The sequence below is a fragment of the Bemisia tabaci genome, chromosome 7 (assembly GCF_918797505.1).
Source record: "Bemisia tabaci chromosome 7, PGI_BMITA_v3".
NCBI classification, from domain to species: Eukaryota; Metazoa; Arthropoda; class Insecta; order Hemiptera; family Aleyrodidae; genus Bemisia; species Bemisia tabaci.
The window spans coordinates 20,452,013-20,474,857 of record NC_092799.1 but is presented as its reverse complement, the minus strand read 5'-3'; the positions used below and the strand labels follow the sequence as shown (position 1 = coordinate 20,474,857).

At 40.2% G+C, this 22,845-nt stretch overlaps 1 protein-coding gene across 3 annotated transcripts in view; it reads right to left on the bottom strand.

Moving 5' to 3' along the window:
- LOC109029628 (SUN domain-containing ossification factor) overlaps positions 1 to 22,845 on the bottom strand; it is a 65,203-nt gene that overhangs the window by 16,643 nt on the left and 25,715 nt on the right. For 2 of the 3 annotated variants that reach the window (XM_019040172.2, XM_019040171.2), the window contains exon 2: positions 2,591 to 3,110. The exons of the other annotated variant lie outside the window; for it this stretch is intronic. In XM_019040172.2, the coding sequence (XP_018895717.1) occupies positions 2,591 to 2,697 (107 nt within the window). In that variant the 5' untranslated portion in view covers positions 2,698 to 3,110. The remainder of the gene's footprint in view (positions 1 to 2,590; positions 3,111 to 22,845) is intronic. 3 annotated transcript variants of the gene reach the window in all.

Below are 22,845 nucleotides of genomic sequence, written 5' to 3'. Positions count from 1 at the left end.
ACCAGCCAGAGAAAATTCAAAATTTTTGAATTTTCTCTGACTGGTGAGTTTTTAAATTTTATTTTAACATTGATGTACTGTCTTAATGTGTTTAATTCTTGACATTCACAGGTTTTCATCTGATTTATTAAGAAATTGTCACCCAGTGCTTCCATGCTCGCATTGAAACCGCAGAGAATATTACAAACTCTGTGGTTCAAGGTGATGACGTCAACGTCGCGTCGTTCCTGCTTTTGACGTGACGTGGCGTGGGATAAAAAATCTGATATGATTTCAGCAGAGATTTTCAATCTTCATAAAAGCAAAAACGTGCGAAATATTCTGTCATAGACACGACTCTGATAAAAACTGGCGAAAAATATTGTTTTATTCCTTTCGCATATTTTTAATCTTGAAAAACATGAGTTAAAACGTCACGCATAATTTTTTGGGCTTGAAAATGAGTGGGTTACTATATAGAAAATGCGAGATTGCATCAATGTGTTTTTGACGTTGATACATTGCATTGTTTGTACATAGTTGCCATCTCCAAAAAAAAATAGTGAAATGGTGCATCATTGGTTTCAGATATGGACACTGACTATGAACGAGATATCAATGGTCAAAGTGCGAGACTACAAGTATCCATTGCGGTGTTTCAAAATTTTCGCTCTTTTTTTATTTTCACGGGGAAAAAAAAGCCAACTTTGTGGCTGGAAAATGCGTAATATTCTCCTAACAAAGAAGAAAAATCAAAAAAGTTTTCAATAAGTTACAAAAAATAGAGAATTAAAAGAAATTAGAAAAAATGAAGAATGACAGGAGGTCTGCAACGACGCAAAAGGAGTTGCGTGGTTTCACACTTTGGCGATCAGTGTGTCGAGATTTTTCAAGACGACAAAACATTGCGATTTAAAGCAGGGAAGGGAATGGCAATGGGTCTGGATGAAAAAATTAACTGTACACAGACATGCGTAGCGCAGTGGATCGAGTCAATGAGAGAGGTCGGACAAAATTTGATAAATTTACAAGTTTATAACTCCGTTTAGACAAAACATTGAGGTTTAGAAAATTATTCCACTGGAATCCTGTCGGGGTTGCCACAAAATGAAGAAAATTAAATTCCCTGACATTTTCCTGTCACATTTTGGTAAAATTCCCTGACAATTGATGATATGCCAGATTGTTTAAAATACATAAAAAAGAGATAAAATTTTGCGTACTCACTTGCGCTTTTTAACAACTTTATGGTTAACCACAACCAGAACCATAAAATTGTCAAATAGCGCAAGTGAGTACGCGAAATTTTACCTCTTTTTTACAATATTGTCTTGTGACTGTCCCCTACAAAAGTTTCTGAAAAGATAAAATTTCAGATAGTTCTTACGCAAAATCTATTGTATGAAACGTCTCGCCTAGTCTAGAAAGTAAATAAAGGTGACTTGACAATTTTTCCCTGACATTTTCGACATTTTTATCATTTTCCTCGACAATTCCAGGTTTTCCCTGGCTTTTAAAATTCCCTGACATTTCCCGGTTTTCCCAGTATTCCCCGACTGCGACAACCGTGCGTGAAATTTTTTTCTCAAATTTCAAATGTGACAAAATAAACAGCAAAATTCGCCGTTTCCGTCAAAAATTTCATGACCGGCCTGGTAGATCGCCTCGATCCACTGTGCGTAGCGGTGAGATCGATGAATCAAAATGAGCCAAGCTTAAAAACTAGGACAGGAATGAGTGAGACAATACGAGGTGGCACCCGGACGACTTAAATTTATGAGGAATGAGGAAATATGATAATTTTCCGATTGGAAACAGCCGGGGCAGCAAGCATGTCGCATTATACCTGCTCGGTCAACCGCACTCCTCAATGAATGCTTGTCAACTTCCAGAATGATCTTGAGAGAGGTTGTAGACACAATGCATTATCACTATTGCCGGTTCTTTAAGGGGAGTCCATGCCCAATAAAGATGGATTTTGAGGGAAAATCAACCGATTTCGAAAGGCATCAACGAACAAAGGCGTCGTTTAAATGGCTGCCGTCTCAAATAAGTTTTAACAGGAAATTAGGTTCGATTTCTGTAGGGAATTCGCATTCTTCAGGGAGACAATTTTTCTTGGATTCCTGCAGTAGTCTCTGAGTATTCAGAGGTTTTGCACTTAGAATTTCCTGATTTTATTCATATTTTCTTGAACGCCATGATTTTTCAAAAAAAAAAATTCACAAAAAAAAATTTCAGCGTAAATTCTCTGGAAACGGATTAAATTCCATGTCTTGGCTGAAAGGAAATCCCGAGCTTTCACAGTGAAATTCGCCGAGAAGAATTCCTTGACTTTCCAGGGTTGCGGAAAAATTTCCCAACTTTTACAAGCTTCCCCCGCCTCTCCAAAAACCTGTCACCCTAATCTTGGCGGATCCAGCAAATTGGCAACGTTGTCTTTTCTCGATTTAAACCTATAGAAATGTATCGATTCTTGGATGGGCCAGATGCTCCGACAAGAATCGATTATTTAGCATAGGTTTAAACGGAGGAAAACAGGCGTTGCCAGATTGCTGGATCCGCCTCTGATCCACATCCACAGAAAAGTCTCGGTTCGAGGGGGTCTTACCTTAAGTAGAACGAAAGTACAGCGAAGAAGAGAGTGGTGGTGAAAACGAACATTGGCTTGGGCTGAAAACTACAGGGATTCGAGTAGAGCTGCCACCAGATCACCATTAGTCCAGCACCGGGGTCAGCTGCCGCGTTTATCGTTTTCGCAGAGTCGACGGATTGATTCTATTTCGATGTATCGATTTTATTTCGATGTATCGATGACGGGTCGTTCGTCGAAGTGTTCGATCGAGACAGTTCGATTGTAGCGGCGACAAGATGTGGGCCGACGGCGGCCGTTCACACTCGCACTGATGAGGGTCGCGCGGGTCAAGTTCGATTCGATAATTATAGCGGGGCGCATGTCGGTCGCATTGTTCGTCGGGAGCATTTGACCCGCTTGCCCGTTCTTCGGTGATTCTTCCGGAAGCCCCGATCGCTCGACACCTCTCAAAGCTTTTCCATCGCACTAGTCAACGCTTTTTATCAACACTTTTCGACGTTTTTTGTTTATTGATCACTTAAAAAATTTACACAACCTGAAAAGTTCAAAAAATTAACAAGTTGGATTTTGCAATCGCTAGCGATAGCAATATTCGTCATGGGAACGTTAGCTTCTGAGATATGAAAATGTTAAGGTACAGTTCGTTTGTAGTATCTTCTGAATTGAAGGGGCTATGTAATTTTGTGTTGACATCTCTTTTTTAACATTTTTAATTATTTTCTTTGCATACAAGAAAGCTGTTATGTACCAATTATTTATTTTCGTTGGATTATATATATGGTTTTCGGAAGTTAACGCATTTAAGTTTCAGGTTCGCTTAAAGTTCGCGTAAAGTATACATAAGGCGTCCCAAAAGCACCGGGACTTGTTCTGTAACTTCGAAAGTAAGATAGACACAGACATGATCTTGATCTCATTTTAAAGATCAACTCAATACCTATCGATTAAAACCAAGATCAGCTCAATCGGATTAAAATTGACCGAGTTATGGCAATTTGAAATCAGCGAGGAAAGTTTACGCCTACGATTTTTAAGGAAGATTCTTCATCGCCGTAACTCGAAAAGTCGGCCGATAAAGTGATGCTTATTAGTGTATTTTCCGAAGGAAATACACTATTGCGTTTTGTGTTTTTTTATTTTAGAGGTGTCATTTATCAACATTTTGTACCATCAAACACAACAGTTGACAGTGCGTATTATTGCAAAGTACTAAAGGAGTTGAGAATGCACATTTCCTGGAACCGGTCGGACTTGAAAGCTTCGTGGATACTCCATCAAAACAATGCGCGGCCTCACACATCGAGCTTAACACGTGAATTCATGAGTAAAAATGGAGTTGAAACAATCCCTCATCCCCCTTATAGCGCTGACTTGGCTCCATGTGATTTTTGGATGTTTCCCACGCTTAAAAAGGAGCTTCGCGGGCGAAGATTCGTATCGAAGACCGAAATCCAGAATGCAATTCAAAACTTCTTCAACTCCATCCCAGAGGAAGAATTCAGGAAAACAATGTTGGATAAGTGGCAAGAGCGCATGAAAAAGTGCATCCGGTTTGATGGACGGTACTTTGAGAAGCAAAAGGAAGTTATGGAAGATTCGGAGGAAAGTGGATACGAATATTAACTTTTTAAATCCTGGTAAGCGAAAAATCTTCCTAAAAACCATAGGGGTAAACTTTCCTCACTAATTTCAAATTGTCATAACTCGGTCAATTTTTACTCGATTGAGCTGATCTTGGTTTTAATCGATAGGTATTGAGTTGATCTTTAAAATGAGACCAAAATCATGTCTGTATCTATCTTACTTTTGAAGTTACAGAACCGGTCCCGGTACTTTTGGGACACCCTACGTATGATATTTTTACTCTACACATATGCCCGAATACGCATCATAAGGGACCTATGTGCTTCCTAAGTTGCCAAGTATTAATTATTGTTAGATGATTGGTCTAAAACATTCAATACAACCAGTAAAAATTAACTGTCCCCTGCGAGATTCGAACCCCCGCTCGCAAAAAAAGTGTCACTCTCCCAGAGGCAAAACAGCATCGCAGCCCGTTGAGCTATCTCGCCGCTCGAATACGAGTGATGAAAAAGAGAACAGTTAAGTGATCTCGGACGCTGAGCGGGGCTTCACAAAAGACGTCCTTGAGATTTCAACGGTTCGGCCACTGGCGTGATAAGACACAACGGATCAACCGCATTATTCTGTGAGACATTGTTTACCTATGCTGTCATGTGTCACGAGGTTCATATCAGGATGCATTTGCGATCGCGGCAGTAAGCTGAGGCAATATTTCTGTATTCATGGATTAAATCCATCAATCGAGTTCTGATTTTGGCTCATATATCCGTAACGGGTCCTCCAGAGCAATTTTCCACCTTGTACGATGGTTATTATTTCTTTATATCTATGTTTAAAATTTGAGGTGGGATAATGGCGGCTTCTCAAGAGCAACGAGGTAGGCGATCTTTTGCACCAACGAACAGAAAACTGATGGCGAAAAATAACCAATCAGAACCTCCCAAAAAAAAGAATTTGCCTAAAAACGGAACTTCGTGGATCTGCGCAGATTTACCAGTCAGACACGACATCTCGAGGTGGAAAAAAACTCGCTGAAAGCGAATTTTAGCAATCAACACAACTTGACGTAGAGACATGATTGGCTAAAAAATACAACGGTTTTTGATACATCGGAAAATCAACCAAAAATCGGAGACTGGGCGAAACGCTCAAGGTCGCAGAGGTATAGGGAATCCCATTGCGAAAGCAACGGAACGATTGTAATATCATGGGGAACTCCGTTCCCATGACAATAATAACTTTCTGGGACGTTACACTGGAAAAAAACTCCGGCCGTGGAAGCCGTACCTACGGGCTATATAGACATTCCGTCCGCGTTCCGGGCTCAGAGGCCGAATGTTCCGGGCATAGCACCTGGAAATTTCGGCCTCTGAGCATGGAACGGACGGAATTTCTATAGAGCCCGTAACTTTTTTGTTTCAGTGCATTCGGAGAAGACAGGGAAGGAAATCACAGCTGCCACCCTCCGCATCGTAACCTTAACTTTTGGGATAAGATACGTGATGCTAAATTTCGGAATTTTCGAGTTTCGACCCCACTATACCCTGGAACGTTACGCATTTTATGGACGACCCGGTCTTCTGAGGGTCAGTTCCGGTGAAAGTTGAGCTAGTTTGGGGAAATTTGGAAGATTTTTTTAAATTTTACCCCTCCAGCAAATTTTGCCGTTTCCGAACAACGTTTGCCCCCTCCCCTCCTAATAGGAAAAATGACGCATCTGGTAATGTCACAACGTTTGAGGATTAAGGTTTCCTGGAAAGTTCAGTGCCGGGAGCGGAGATTCCTTGGGAAAATTTCCCACAATATTATGAGGACTGAAGTTCCTTGGAAAGTTCCAAAGTATATTTCTGGGAACGAGAATTCCTGAGAAATTACAGGGATTATTTCTAGGGAAGAAGAGAGTGATTGCTGTTTGTGCTGGTGTGTGTGATGTTCAGCTATCAAAGTTTCTGAGTGAGATAAATTTCAGCCGGGAGTTCTTGATAACTTTCCCAAAAATTCCACTTCCTGAAGATGGGAAAGTTCTCACTTCGATCCCGAACTTAATATAGTTCAATATAATATTTATGAAATCGCGCCGGACACGATTGGTCTGTTGGTGATACAGAGGCGCAGAAAGGCGACAAATTTGAAAATTTTTAGACCTATGAGTGCCTAATCTCAAACTCTGAGTATTTTCTATCTGATTCGCTTAAAATCACACAGATCCTGAAAACTTTTTCCTTGAATGAAACACATTAAACCTATTTTTACAGATTAGGCTACATAAAGAGTATCAAGGCAGTGATCCCACTGGAATCAAGTATTAATATCGAGACATTGGCGATTGAAATCACGACTCGTTGTCATGTCATAGTTACGTTAGCAAGCGTAGTTAGCAAGCACAATTAAGTGAGTGGAGAAAAGATGGAGAGAAACGACTGAAGAATTAACACGTTCAGCAGACGAACTCTGGTTCTTTTCGAGCTTGAGGTATATTACTTTACCGGCTGGCAAAATTCGGTGTTCTTTGGATTAAAATCTATTTGTGAGGTTTCCGCTTATTGCAGACAAACGGCTTACTGAATTTTCATCATGCCAGAGTAAAGAACGCGGAGTGAAAACTTGTGAGGACCGACAAGTCGTGAATTAGCTCCAAAAACTGTATAAGCCGCATGAAAATGTCACACAGTACATCAGCGTATAGGAGCGATTTGCCTTCAACGATTGATCCAAATTTATCTGATCTACGATTTATCACCTACAATCTGCGGTGAGACGTTTCTTAATTATTACCGTATGAGGACGTCATAATTCATATTCATGGAACCATTAAAGGATGCCAGGATCGAATTCATCTTCAGCTAATCAACAAATGAAAAAAATTGATACAACACATTCTCTCTTTAACTCAACTGAGAGGAGACAGAGAAAATAGAAAGGTGAGTACTTCTGTGCTGAGAGCTTGCTATCTATCACATGAGCTGGTCATAAAATATATAAGAGGACAAGACAATTAATTTGACGAGTAGAGCGAAGATCTTACACGTGGACTGACACCTACTTGACTTATCTTTAAAAGGCTTACTGGGAAAATTTCAGAATGTGACGCCATCAGTAAGCCTTTTGGTATCTAGTCAAAAACTTTCGAAAAACACTTAATCGATATCACGTCAGAAATGCCAGACATCATGTGTAACTACAGATACTATCCATCATGAACAATTATAAATTTTGACAAAAACAGAAACTTGAACTTGACACCTAACACAATATGTGACTGCCCACGGGAAAATGGACCTTAGCTCCAAGTACTCAAAATCGAATAATTGATATCACAGCGAAGAAGAGTGTTCTACAGACATTTTGGATCGAAAAACATACTGAACTATCATACTTAATCGGATTCATAGATTTTGAAGTCTCCGCATAAAGGCGCGTGAACTTTCAAGAAAAAGTTAAAGTAAAGTCCTACTGAGAGTAAGAAATTGACGGATTATGCAACTTTATGCAAATTGTTCTTCATATTACTTTAAAATCCCAAAGTCGGACTTTTCAACCCAACTTGACGAAATGTTTCATTCAAAATTTTGCTTCCACGGACTATCATGGGTGAAGGTACGACGAAGCAGCATTCGCCGCGACTGAAAAGTTCAAGATACCAGAATGGAAAACAAAAAATGAATTTTTCCACAAATATTGATAGGACATTGAGTTATGCGCAGTAAGATAAATAATATGAAGTACGATGGAAAAAAGGGAAATTAGAGCAGGAAAAAACTCGACGCGTAAACACAGTGACAAGGACTATCACGCGTTGTGATTAACTTACGGAACGAAATGGATTATCAACAGATGTATTTCGATGGATGCGTCCAAATGCAAGTAACACAAGTGCGTACCATCTTTTCCAAACAAAATTACGCCAACATCCATTTCGAAAGTAAAAAGCACAAGATAACGAGATTAAAAAGTAGAGCCACGGACGTTTCTTTACATTCACCAATTTTCGCTCACACTCGATTGCGCACGTAGGAGAAAGGTTTTATTGAATGTTGAACTTAATTTCTTTAACTGTCGCACAAGCGATTATAATATACTTGTTATTAAGTATAATTTTATTATTAATTTGAAGCTTTGCTGAGGAAAAAAATTTGCTATACAAAAACTCCTTTTTATGGAGGTTATTTGATACCAAAGAAATAAAATCTGACTTTCTTTTTGGGATTCCTTGAATTATTACTTCTGAGCGACGTGAATTTTTGATATTTTAGGAACATGAAGACGTTTTTTATGCTTATAATCTTTCTGCGGACTGATTATTGAAATTGATAGACAAAGCTGTAGACAAACAAGACATAGGGAGTATGGAGCGATCCTATTGGTTGAATTGGGTGGTTACTGTAGACTAAGGGAGAAAATGATGGACTAACTATCGGGTCTCTCGTGGGTTGCTGTTAGTTAGTCTATTACCTAGCTCGTCTATCCATTGCAACCTCCCCCTTCCACCAGCAGGATCTCTCCATATCTCTTATGTATTTTTTGTCTACAGTTTTGTACATCAATTTCAATAATCGGTCTGCAGGAACGCTAAGAAGAGTCGGGAGTACGGGCAAAGGCAATACAGCAATGTCGCATCTCCGAGCAACAATCTAAATCTAAAATAGGATCTGGTATAGTTACAAAACTAGTTCTGTCCGGTCGATGAGGCGAGCTCACAGTCGTTGGACATAAACAGACAACAAGGAAGGATGTTTCCATGAATAACGTCGACTCATTTTTCACGCATCAATTCCCGATCAGTTCCACATGGGGCTGGTAGAATTCTTCGACGTCGCTTTTTTATAACATAGAGTGGATCCGAGTCAAAAGTGGCGCCACGATGGCGTAATACGGCGAACTTCAACTTCACCAAAACAACAAAAAACGAAAAGGGCAACGAGGAACTTGTTGACCTTGGCTCTGACGTGGTGATACGTCACGGTGAAGGTGGGCACTGCAGTAAAGCCTCAAACTGTATGTCCCCGTTCCCTATGCCTGATTAACAGTGGCGTGGCGTGAATTGCGATGTATCGATTGTTCTGCCATTTGAACCTATGGTAAAGAATCGATTATGAAGGTGTTCGCTGCAAACACCGTCCTGTTTATCGATCCTTTTCCATAGGTTTAAATGGCATAACAATCGATAAATCGCAAAGCACGCCAAGCCACTGCTGATGAAACGCTATTCACGGAACAAGGATTTGGACTTGATAGTCCTGTTACGTGAACTGATATTTCCGACGGGCAAAAGCGCCGAATCAAAGGCAGAACCTCCGGTTGAACTTGCCTACACAGAAGCAAACACGATTTACCTGTATGCGTTTGGGTTAAGGTGATTCGATGGACGCCATATATTGTGTCAGAACGGCATGCGATATATCGCATCAATTGGTTCCATTTTTTCAGCTACTCGTCATTTTTCTCCAATTTTGAGATCGCAATTCTGTTATCAGGAGACGAAAGCACTCACTTACCAATTTTAACAAAGAAATTCAACGTGATAAAAGCGTGGTTTTTTCAGAGAGAAAACATCGCAATCGATACTGATATCGAAACTGCACTCGAATGCGATATTTTCTCTCTAAAAAAACCACGCCTTTATTACGTTGAATTTCTTTGTTAAAATTGGTAAGTGAGTGCTTTAGTCTCCTGATAACAGAATTGCGATCTCAAAATTGGAGAAAAATGACGAATAGCTGAAAAAATGGAACCAATTGATGCGATATATCGCATGCCGTTGTGACACAAAATATGGCGTCCATCGAATCACCTTAAGCTCAGCTGATGGGCGGACAAAACGGTTTTCAGCGGTTCGATTCGATAAGATTTCATCCTTTCGTTGCGTTAAAAACAAGTAAATTATCTGCTGATTAAAAAAAATAAATGGAAAAAACTGATTTGCAGCTTTTCACCAACTGAGCTGTGAAAATTGCAGTTGAATGACTAATATTTACGTAAAAATCACGCTTTGAATTAACACGGTAATCATTTGGCTGGGCCACATCTTAACGTTAAATTGTGATTACTGATCCTTAAATTTTTCATCGAAAGATAAGAACATTGATAACGTAACGGGAGCAACCGGAAATAAATCTATCTCTATCCTATTTCCAAAATGCTTTTGAATTAGGTCAATTAAAGGACTCTGAATGATTCAAGAACAATTAAAAATCATAAAACTATACACAATATTATTTCAGGACGAAAGCAAAATATTTCGCTTGAATAACGATTACAAGAAGGTCTGGGCTGACTAACCCGGCCTGGTAAACTTAGAAATGTTGATGATTTAATTAGAGGCTCATGATTTTTCTGTCACACGTGGCTTAATAACATTCGACGGAGATCATAACGGTGTGCACTAACGCTACGAGAGCAGGTAAATGATAAAATTCATTGACAACTAAATTCAAGTCAAGGTTACGCGAACGTGTGACGTACTGGAGGCAATTGACAATGAAATAAAGATAAAACTGCGGTCGTAATGTAATGTGTTTAAACGAAATGTTAATGACAGCTCATTTAGTTTTAGACTCAGAGAGAAAAAATGATCAGTTATCGAAGAAAAATTATCATGGTAAGTAATTGCTAATTACATTGTTCATATGTACACAATTTAAGTTCTGTATGCATTCGGAAACAACGGGTTCAAACGATGCACTCTCACTTTCTCGACCTTCCACTCATTAGAGCTCCATGGCCGTTCTACCTACGAAAATATCAGCTGAAGAAATTAGTTCCAGGGCCAATTTTTCGAGTTCAATTTGAGACTCGTCATTGAAATTCTACAGCTTTCTGCGGTATAAATAAAAATGAAAAAATCACTTAAAAAAAAAATCTCCGTGTATTTACTAAGAAAAGGGTGAAATTACCAAGAATTCAAGGTTCTGTTTGATCCCAGTTTTTTCTTGGTAAAATTACCATTTACGGAAGTGGTAATTTTACTGAGAAATCTCGGTGAAATTATTGAACTTTCTCGATAATTTTACTGGACCTTGGTAAAAACGCCAATATTTTTTATCGACTGTGGTAGAATTACCGAGATAAAATGGCAAAGTTACCGGGAATTGATTAACAATAAAAGTGGTATTATTACCAAAAAAACAGTAAAAATACCGGTTTGTAGGTAAGCTTACCAGTCTGTCTTGGTAAAATTACCAATAATTGGTAAAAAAAAGAGCGATGGTAAAGGTACCAACGGACCTTGGTAAAAACGCCGAGGATTTTTTTTCAGTGTATACATTTATTTCATATTTTGAGTAATGATCGAACGGTAAAGAATGCAAGGAAAAAATTCTGCTGGGCACTAAGAAAAATAACCATCAGTAGTAAATTCACATCTTCCCGATTCTTCCATGCACTTTATTGGACCTGTCTTTTTGTCAATAATTTTATGACGTCGTTTCGCATGGCGGCCATTGTTTTTAACACGATTTCCGAAGAAATATATCGATGAGTAGAGTTGAAAACTATTGACTACTGTCACAATTGAACAATCCCGATGTGTTAGCGAAAAACTGTTTACGACTTCGATATTCTGAATCGTTCTCACGACGTTCACGATGTAAAATCACTCACGACCGACGAACAAAATAGTCACTTCGGCAGCGTTTGGCAAAATGACGCCGGATGGACTACATTTTGCAAGTAGAATAACCACAATTTCAGGCTCAGTTTAGAATCAACGTATGTACGATTAGTTCTCCTATGCGCATGCATGTTCTATGCGATGAGCCGAAAATTTTCGTTCTTAATTGCAAAATGTAGGCCAAACGATATTTTTGTTTAAAAAAAACGGAGCGCGGGACGGTTTTCAGCTCGAATGGGAGCATATTTCCTCCTGCAAAAAATTAAGTAGACGATGATTTAACGATCAGAAGAGAGGCTGCCAAAAAAGATGCTCGATTGGGTTCCTTCTGGGAGGAGACGTAGGGGACAGGGGACGCTGGGGACGCCCAGTGAGAGGTTGGCGACAGGGGGTGTTAAGTGAGATGAGGGAGTGTCAACTCCCTGATGACCTGTGGGAAGACCGAGCTTTGTGGCGATTAGGCGTCGTAAAGCGCCAAAGAGCGCTATAAAAGCGACTCACATGTATGTATTTATCGATTCATTTCTTCGATTATCATCCATTTATTTCTTAGAAGATATATTTAGCAAAGCTTTTTTTCAAAATTCAAGAAAGAGTAAGAAAAATTTTACCTATACACGTATTTTATTACAATGCCAGTATTTTCACAAGTTTTCCCTATAATTTATATGACTCTTGTTACTTCAAATCCACGCAAGATGCGATTTTCAGATTTTCTTTTCCTTTGCCGTTCTACCGAGGAGAGAATTCAAAACTGCATATACTTTCGATATCGATCCTTAAGGGCCCCATGGGAAGCCTTAAACTGCGGAGCCAATCGGAGAGCAGCGCCGACATGGCTGTACTCTCCCTACATTGGCACTCAGGCAAAGCGAGAAAAATCAATGTTAGGGCGACCGAATGACTTTAACAGGATGAAGCAACACGTGAGGAGCAGTGGCGAGGTGTGAATGATCGATAATCGATATTTCCCTTTTTGAAGCTATAGTAAAAGATCGATTATTAAGGTGTTCGCTGCGAACACCCTGATAATCGATCCTTTTTTATAGGTTCGAGTGGCGTATCGATCGATATATCGCAAAGCACGCCACGCGACTGAGGAGAAATTTATGGACTCCCCGGGGGCTGAAATATATGGACACAGAATCCGTAGAACTGCTCTAGATCGCATTCCAATGCTGAGAGTCAATTATACTCGGCTGAGTACTGAGCGTTGTTGGCAGTACAAGAGCCTAAGCCCTTTTCGGCTTTACAGGAAATATCGAGGAAGCACGTGTTTGCTGTTTCCGCACATAGCGGAACTTTCCTTCATTAGTGCATGCCCTGTAATTGGATCAACACAGAGAGCTCAAGCACCATTCCATGGGCGGAATGAAAATTCGCCGAGACAGATGTTTCTCCTGGTTTGAAAATGATAAAAAAGTAAAATTCCGCCAGGAACTGTTGAATAACCGATATTTGCAACAGAGCTATTGTAAAAGAATAATTTGATTGGGGGGGGATTACTTTTTGCACTACTGGTTTGCTATCATGGGTGGATACCGGGGGGACCAAGGGGGGGGGGGGGCTCGTCCGAAAGCAGGAGGAAATAAAAGGGAGGAAAAGAAGGAGGAAGGAACAGAGAAAAGAAGAAAGGCTGCCTGTGTTCAGTACACTGGTAAAAAAAAACACATTGGATCTAGAGTCCAGGCTCTTAAAAACATCGACATGAAAAAATACTCTTGATTCAATCAGATTTGAGCTTAAATCAAGAACCAAGCCTCTTATTTGAGCGGATTTCCTTTTGATTTAAGCTTAAATCTGATTGAATCAAGAGTCCTTTTTCCTGTCAATGTTTTCAAGAGTCTGGACTCTAGATACAATGTGTTTTTTTTCCAGTGTAATATAATCCATGACAAAATTAACTCAAACTGCATTTTACGTGCGCTTCAGAATTTCCCCCGTTCAAAGTGTCTGAATCTGGATCCGCCTATGTTTGTTCTTCATTACAATTTAAGAACAAAGTAACTGCGTTTCTGTCAGCTGTTGATTTTAAACAACCCGTCATTCTCTCACCAGACTTGCTATGCTTTATTAACATTTTGGATAAAAAAAGTCTGATCCTACAGGAATCATTCTTCTGGGATAAAACGATTTTTTGGAGCATTCAAAGATGTGTAATTCTTGAACCAAAGCGTCAAATTAAAACGACAACCCTTCGAGAGCGGATTCCCGTACATTAATCAGATACTGTCAGCAGGAATCAGCTACGAAAGTTCTGAGCTTTTAATGCCTGTTACGGGCATGGAGGAAATCAAGAAGAGTCGACGTCATCTACCGTTATGTTCCGTGAAATAAGCATACCTCCGATGATACATAATGAGGACACTTAGCATTTTGAAGTGTATTTTCCTTCAAATTTTATAACTATGAGAAAAGAGAATTGAATCCAAAGAATCGAGTCCCATGAGCGTTAGCATTGGACACACGTGTACGCTAAAAGCACAGTTTTTCGTAAATTTTAGGCCTATTTTCATGATTCATCAACTTGAACACTTAAGAAAAACACTTGGCAATAATTCTGAATGCTCGATGCGATATTCTAGGGGATGAGCTGAGAATGCAGTGGATGAAGCGATTATATCATGTTGTTTCAAACGTTGCCAATTAACACGGATTATTGTGCTCCAACTTCGAAAATCTAATACAATGTGCGTGTAGAGCTATGCTCGAGTCAGGAAAATGCCAAGAGACCGAGTAGAGAAGCTAAAAATGCCAAGCGTAGATTTTTATGAAAATTTTTAGGATCTACCATAGTCTGAGGTTTGACTTCCACGGGCAGAACGGAGAGAATGACTCTCACCCAGAAATCTACTTAGTCCCCTCCAGAAAATGTAGAGGATTTCGCTAAATTGTTTGTAGATCCATTTTCCGCTAAGAAGTCCTCAAAATTGCTCCTGAGACAGCTCATTTTTCCATAAGTTTTCCAGGGAGGCTCTCCAAATCCAAAATGATGAGGAAATCCTTACGAGTGTCTACTTAAATTTCATTTGGGATTTTCCAGGTATTTTACAGGAAATTTGCTAAGTATTTGCGCGAATGAATTGACATTGACACTCATTTGATTTTACGAATCGACATATTCACCCAAATGTTTCACTTGTGCATTTGCTGAAACTGCATGGATAGTTAAAAAATGTTTGACGTACACTTCATTTCCTGATCTATGACCGATTTTCCTGACTCCTCCTGATGACATCATTTCCTACGGTATTTTCCGGTTTTAATTAACGGTTGACAATCAAGCCATCTTTTAAAGCTAGGAAAGCCTTCAGTGTCTTCCTCTGCCCCCAGCCCTCCTTTATGAGGTACTCATGCCCCCCCCCCCCCCCCCTCACAAAACATCCCTAATTGCGTCTACGTTGACTCCCGAAAACGACATCTCTCTGATTGGTCCCTTCCTGCTGATCGGTGGTATTCGACGAATGGGCACGTGGCGTGGGTCCGAGACGCGGTACGGTGCGGGTGGGGGGGGGGGGGGAGATCCGTTCGGCAAGGTTACGGGTCGTGCAAAAGCTTGAGCTTCGCCAGTCAAGTTCAAGACCACGTTTTAGCGCGACACAACGACGGCTTGACACGTAGCGCCAACCGCCGAGACACAGCGGAGGGGTGTGGTGGGAGAGAGGAGCAAAGAGGGTCGCCGCACGGTGGATCGAGTCAATGGGAGAGGCCGGTCATGGAGCGTTGCGCTTCCAATGTTACGAGGATAACGAATATTCCTGGTCATTTGATCGATTATGCACCATATATCTCATGTAATTTTTCGCGTAGAATTCATTTTTAATGTTATTTTTGGTGAACAACGTACCTGAAGACCCGTATTTGTGCATTTTGTCGGGAAAACTATACAGGTGCAAAGTTTAGGCGTCTGTGTTTTACTTCGTAGGACGGAGTTTTTAATTTTTCATGATGGAAGAGGATAAATTATGAATAAAATTATGAAAACTTACTAATAAGTGTCACCAATACGCAAAAATACCTCCCCAGTTATGAGCTGCTGCATCAGATAAATCATTCCCTTCACTGCAAAGTTAATTTCGAAACTTTGTCATAAGATATCATTCTTATGCATAAAGATCGGTGAGAAAACAAATGAAATACATTTATGAATTCTTTGAGAATATTCAAGATCACTTTTACTTTAAATTCATATTTACATTCAGAGGACGGAACAGGGACTTAGAGTAGGAAAAACACTAGATGGCTAGAAAAAAAAAGAAAAGAAAAAAAAATTTAAACATGTAACAGTTATCTTTCATCTGCTTCTCCTTATTCTTCTTCTTCATATTCAGTTCCCCATCACTCTCATCCTCGTCTTCCGCTCTCAAACCGCATCAAACTTAAAAAACAAGCAACGCAAAAAACCGCAAAAATTCCAAAATTTCCCGGACTTGTAACGTTAAAACGTACTCGCAGTGTAATTAGTTTTGCACTAACTGCACTTTGTTTACATCGAAATAGGTGGAAAATTAAAAAATATGTACGTATTTGAAAGAAGCATCAGTTATCAGAGTTCACCAGTGACCGGTCGCGCGCGATCGCGGAGGCCAACAGATAAAATGGCATCATAGTCAGGGGCCAGGCAAGTAAAGGGAGGGGGGGGGGGTTACTTGCTAAAAGTTTCCTCAAGCTAGCTATCTACGCATACGTCCCAAAAAAGCTTTCTATAAGGGATATAAAGGGATGTCCGAGTGAAAATATGCCCGATTTTTTTTTTAGTTCTCCTATAGATATGTAGTTTAGGAAATATATAATTATGAAAATACGAAAAACGGGCCAAAGAGCACGTCTTGATGGTGAAACTTGTTTTTCAGTTTCTGATGAACAGGAATCATACCTACCTGGGTCATTTAGCAGTTACGAGAGTTCACTGGTCGCTTGATTTTCGAGATAAAGCTCGCGCGCAATCTCGGAATGCAACAGAAAAAGTGATGTCACGGCCAAAGTGGCGCAAAGTGGCACCCAAATTTTGCGGGATCGTATTCTCAGGACTCCTACGAACATGCCTATACAAATTTTTCTGGCGGATGGTGGAGGATGGGTAGTGAAAAGTTTACCTTAACTTTTTTTTCTGCATTTTGATATAAGCACATTAGTGCAAACATACTCATTAAAAAAATGGGCCGAATACAAAAAATTACTAGTGCAATGTGTTCTCCAGACTCTGAAGAACAAAAATATGTCAATGAAACTAGCATTAATTTAAACAGAAGCAAGCTAAGTGCCGCGGCAGCTCACCGGTCGCTTGATTTTCGAGATAAGGCTCGCGCACAATCTCGGAATGCAACAGAAAAAGTGATGTCACGGCCAAAGTGGCGCAAAGTGGCACCCAAATTTTGCTGGATCGTATTCTCAGGACTCCTACGAACATGCCTGTACAAATTTTTCTGGCGGATGGTGGCGGATGGGTAGTTAAAAGTTTACCTAAACTTTTTTTTTTCGCTTTTAGAGATGAGCACATTAGCGCAAACATAATCATTGGAAAAATTGGCCGAATACAAAAACTTACTAGTGCAATGTGTTCTCCAGACTCTGAAGAACAAGAATATGTCAATGAAACTAGCATTAATTTAAACAGAAGCAAGCTAAGTGCCGCGGCAGCTCACCGGTCGCTTGATTTTCGAGATAAGGCTCGCGCATAATCTCGGAACGCAACAGAAAAAGTGACGTCACGGTCAAAGTGGCGCAAAGTGGCACCCAAATTTTGCGGGATCGTATTCTCAGGACTCCTACGAACATGCCTATACAAATTTTTCTGGCGGATGGTGGAGGATGGGTAGTGAAAAGTTTACCTAAACTTTTTTTTTTCGCTTTTAGAGATGAGCACATTAGCGCAAACATAATCATTGGAAAAATGGGCCGAATACAAAAAATTACTAGTGCAATGTGTTCTCCAGACTCTGAAGAACAAGAATATGTCAATGAAATTAGAATTAATTTAAACAGAAGCAAGTTAAATGGAATAGAAAGACTCGGACGATTTGTCGCTAAAATAAAAAGTTACGCAAAGCCCCTCTTTGATGCCTTCGGTCACAAAAATGAACATGTTTCGTTCCAAATCAATGTCAGATCCTTAAAATATAACTCTTGAGGAACACTTTTGACCCTTAAAAAATGCGACTCGCCCGAATCGCCCATGACCGACCTGTACCATTGACTCGATCCACCGTGCGCCGTCATACAATGCACCGCGACGCGCCGATCGCCAATCTGCGGATCTGATTGGGCCGAGCCGTGACGTCACCTCTATGACGTATGACGTCACCCTTTTTCGACGCTGACGTCGTCATATAACGCCTTGAAAATTGTAGAGTTCCACTCAAAGAAAATCTATTTCACGCACTTATGATTTCCTCAAGATAACCTCTACAGGTTATTATCGAAAATCAACGCTCAAATTCGCTCTTATGTAATGCTAAAATCTGCAAGTTGCGACGATTTTTTTTTTTAAATTAATTAAAATGGAAAATGCAATTAGTGTATTTTCTTCGGCAAATACACTAAAGGAACAAATTGACGTGATTTCAAGTAAAAATCGTCTTAATGCATATTCTGTGGAAAATTCACGTCCGAATTCCAATTTTTGAGCATCAAAAAGTCAGTTTGAACTTTCTTCCCGCCATGAGGATCCATGCAATTTGGAAAATTCTAACACGCATTTCTCGAAAAAGCAAAAAGTACACTTTGGCGCCTTTCTTCCAAGCCCCTCAATCCAATTTGGCGGGGAACTCGTGGAAACAACTTTGACCAGATGAACATTGACGGAGATGCATGCAGAAAATTTAGACACGATAGCACCTAATGACAAGCGAAAACTTAGATGATTGACTCCCAATTAATTTAAGTACAATGAATTGTTCTTCATTAAATGGGTAAAATCTTAGGAAGCTTAGGGATTTTTGTGAGTCCTCTATTAAGGAATTAATAGAGAAGGAAATCAATTATTTTCAACGCGGTACATCCTTATTTTTTGTGATTGCAAAGATTCGGGAATCCGACGGGACTTTTTTGGGGATTTAAGCTGCAGAATGTTTAAATTTGCCTTTGCTTTTTTTTATTTATTTATTTTTTTATGTAATGAATTCCTATTTCATGTATATCATTTTGAAATCCTACTCATTTTTCTGCTAACGACGGTTCTACATGCAAGTCTACCAGACAGGCGGAGGCTTTTTGGGGGAGTAACGTTGATTGTTTGAAGGTACTCTCGCATCTCACATGTGGCAAATTGATGAGCCCAGCGAGATTCCTGTACTAATTGGGCGATGGTGACTGTTCGGAAGAGTGTGGATGGGCACGCGGGTGGGCGGTGGGCAACGAAGCGACGATGACTATTAGCCCATGTGTGTCCCTGATATTGCCTAATCAGACGACTTATGTCAGTGGCCTCTTTTAGTCATGGTTTATTCCATTGATTGTGTGGAATGCGCTCCCCTCGTTTCATTCGATTAAAGTTCGAAAATTAAGCGCCTAAAAATGCAGGAGAGTGGTTTTGGATCTACAGGTTGTCCCAGAGTTCAACGGCCGGACTGCAGAAGCGTGTTTCAAGGGACGGAATGAGACTTTTATTCATGACGTAGCATTTTTCCTATAATGGCCCCAGTCCCCAGTCGAAGCTTCGCCCCCCCCCCCCCCCCACACACACACCAATGTAAAATTTGATTTTGGAAAATTCCTTTTTTCCTTTTTAAAGGGATGGTGAGGTACCAGCTTTCCGAAAATCTCTACGTTGATGGATTTCAGTGGCGGTTTGATGTGGCAGAGCGCCCTAATACGCTATAAAAGCGATCGCACGCATTTTTTTTTTCTTTTTTAAGTTTTGGCAACGGTTATGGACTAAAACTCATGAAAAATTATTATTTTCATAATATTTATCACGAAAATCCAAGTCCTGCAATACATTAAAATAGTCAAAGAAAACTTCCGGGGGTGCTAATAGGTAATACTGTCACAAGTAACACAGGTCTGCATCCCCCTCAAGAAAAATTCCGCTGAACTCCCGTCCCCCTCAAATTGGCGTCTTGTGATAAATTTTGGATGTTATATCGCCTCTCACAAAAAACTGCACTTATGCACCTTGCCCTCAACGCCCTTAATTCCTCTCGTTACCCCGGTTTCTACGGTTGCTAGAATTTTGTCAAATACTTTCACCCGACCTTTTCTTATCACTAACTCCGTTTATCGGTAAGAGTGATAGCGGCATACTTGCGCCTGCACGTGTCAAACATAAATTCGGTATCAGGGGCATCAACTCTTAAGAAATGCAATCAGCAGATTTTAGAGAAAGTTCAAAGGTAGTTCAATTACGTTCATCCGAGTTGCAAAAAAGAGTTTGTTCATTAATCCGATTTGCCTCAAAAGCACACGATAAGTTCCTCGCTTCTAATCATTACCTAATCGTGCACGAGTGCATTTGCGAAGTGTGAATCCACAGTTGTCAATTGAATAAGCCGAGGAAAATTTAATTCTTCATTTCTAAAAAGAACCTTTCCGTCGAAACTCATCACTTCTCTCCGCCTCACTAGTTGAGCATAAAACCATCACTTCTTTTGATTTTGTCCGTTCGGATACCTTAAGAAATTTTGAATCTGTACGATTTCTAATTTCCAAACCCCCAAGTTCCAGATGACCGGATATTTTTCCCCACAGAAGAGCATTTTCTGCTAGTTTTGGCAACTCTAGACCGTTTGGACCCTAAATTCCTCCCTATCTACGCGAAGAGAAAAACTTCGTTCGTAGGGCCTGCGGTTCAGGTCATATTAATCTCTGTAGTTTTTGGATCCTACATCCAAAACCTTCAGGTCCAGCTGCCGAAGTTCGGGTCGACATCTAAAGTACTTTGATAGTTCGGTTGACCGCACATAAGTTTCAACCGCAGTACCGAAGTACTCCGGACCTGAACTTCAACAGCTGGACAAGAATTTTTCGGATGCAGGATCCGGGTTAATTTTCAAACAAATTAATTTTGAAGTTGGCAACCTGGAGTCTTCGAGCGTAACTGCAATGCAATCTCCGCGACGATTGACTGGGAAGCGGTATTTCAATTAGGATGCTTCGTAAAAAGAGGATATTTCGGTGGCAATTCAACGGTGTGCGAATGAGCCTGCGCTTATTGTGAGATCTTTCTCCTCTGCAAGTGCGAAATTCGTCGCTTCCTTATCGAGAGGTGTGAAAGGTGAGCCACGATGACGCTTCGGACCCGCTATTCAACTTTCGCGATGAGACAGAGTGAATGCAACGCATGACCCGAGACCATTTTCAAAATGCATCATAGGTAGTCGGATAGGGACGCCATTGCGCCCCTGTTTATGTACTGCTACGGATCTAAGGACAAGGTATATTGACTACTGGAAAAAAAGTCGATTGTATCTAGAGTTCAGACTCTTAAAAACATGGACAAGAAAACATACTCTTGATTCAATCGGACTTCTTGCTTGAATAAAAAGGAAATCCGCCTAAATTAAGAGGCTCGGCTCTTCGATTCAAGGAAAAATCGGAATGAATCAAGAGTATTTTTCTTGTCACTGTTTTTAAGAGTCTGGACTCTAGATCCAAGCGACTTTTTTTCTAGTGGTGCAATCCGAAATCACTATTTAGATTGCATCTTGCAACTGGGAACTACAATTTCTGGCTCATCCGTACAACACTGAATATGTTCTGTTGTCCCTAAATCTGCGGCAGAAGAAAAAACGGTTTTATTATGGACGAGTTCAAAACTATCCTAGACTCAATTTTTTTTTTAAGAACGTCGTCGGGTTCTTGTTCGTCAAACGCTGCCCTTATAATCCACCGGATCTAAGTTCAGACAACTGGAAATTCTCCATATAACCTACGATAAGGACTCAAATATTAGACTCAATGGAAAGGGAAAATGCGTCGACATGACGTCAGGCACTTCCATGACGTCACGGTGTGATTTAGAACGGGTTTCAGCTACAATTTCAGCCGCTATTAAGGACTGATAAACGGAACAGGCATAACTTTAATCTACAGACAAACAGCGACCGTGCGGGAAACGAAACCCAGGCCTGGAGCAGTTGAGCAAATATCCGCGAATCAAAACTTCTCACACAAGGTGTCCCACGGTTCAACAGCCAGACTGCAGGCGCGTGTTCTCTTGGGTAAAATAATACTTTTTCACAGTAAAGTTTACTTCAAAAGTACTCCTTGCCAAAGCTACGCTCCACTCCTCCAAATGCCGTTTAGTTCATCGTGTATTTTCAAATTTTTGCGACGATGATGGACCAGAACTTACAAAAGATGAGTAACTCCTTCCTCCAACGTTGATTCGTGCATGATCTCAAAAATGTCGAATTTTAGATTAAATGAAGATTCCAGGAGCAGGGTGTTTCGGGAAATCTCAGAAAGTCTCGGACTTGTAGGCCATGGATGAATCCGCGTTTAAAATTACGGGGATAGCCATTTTTCGTAAGTTTTGGACAAACTTTTTCAAAAATTCAGAAAAACGATGATTTTCCTCGAAAGATATGACACAATTTTTCAAGATATCACACCCAACAAACTAAAAGGTTCAAAATGCCGACCGATTGAGAAATCGAGTTTGGGATCGGTGAATCAGTTGTTTTCAAAAGGAAACATGCACTGGAAAAATAACACTTTGGATCTAGAGTCCAGACTCTTGAAAACATCGACAAGAAATAAAACTCTTGATGCAATCAGATTTAAGCTTAAATCAAGAACCAGGCATCTTAATTTGAGAGGATTTCCTTTTGATTTAAGCTTAAATCTGATTGAATCAAAACCCTTTTTCTTGTCAATGTTTTCAAGAGTCTGGACTCTAGCTCCAATGTGTTTTTTTTCCAGTGTGTCTATTATTTTAGGCAACCCAAACCTCAAGCACGAATGGACTTGTTCCCTTTTGAAAACTACTTATTCGATTCTCAGCATCGAAAAATGTCTACATGTGCCGAACATGATGCAAAACTATGCCAAACAATTTTTTGCCAGAAGCAAAAAGTTCAGCTATACACGCGCCCACGAACGAGCAAATCGTCGATCCTGTAAGGGCGTATCTCGA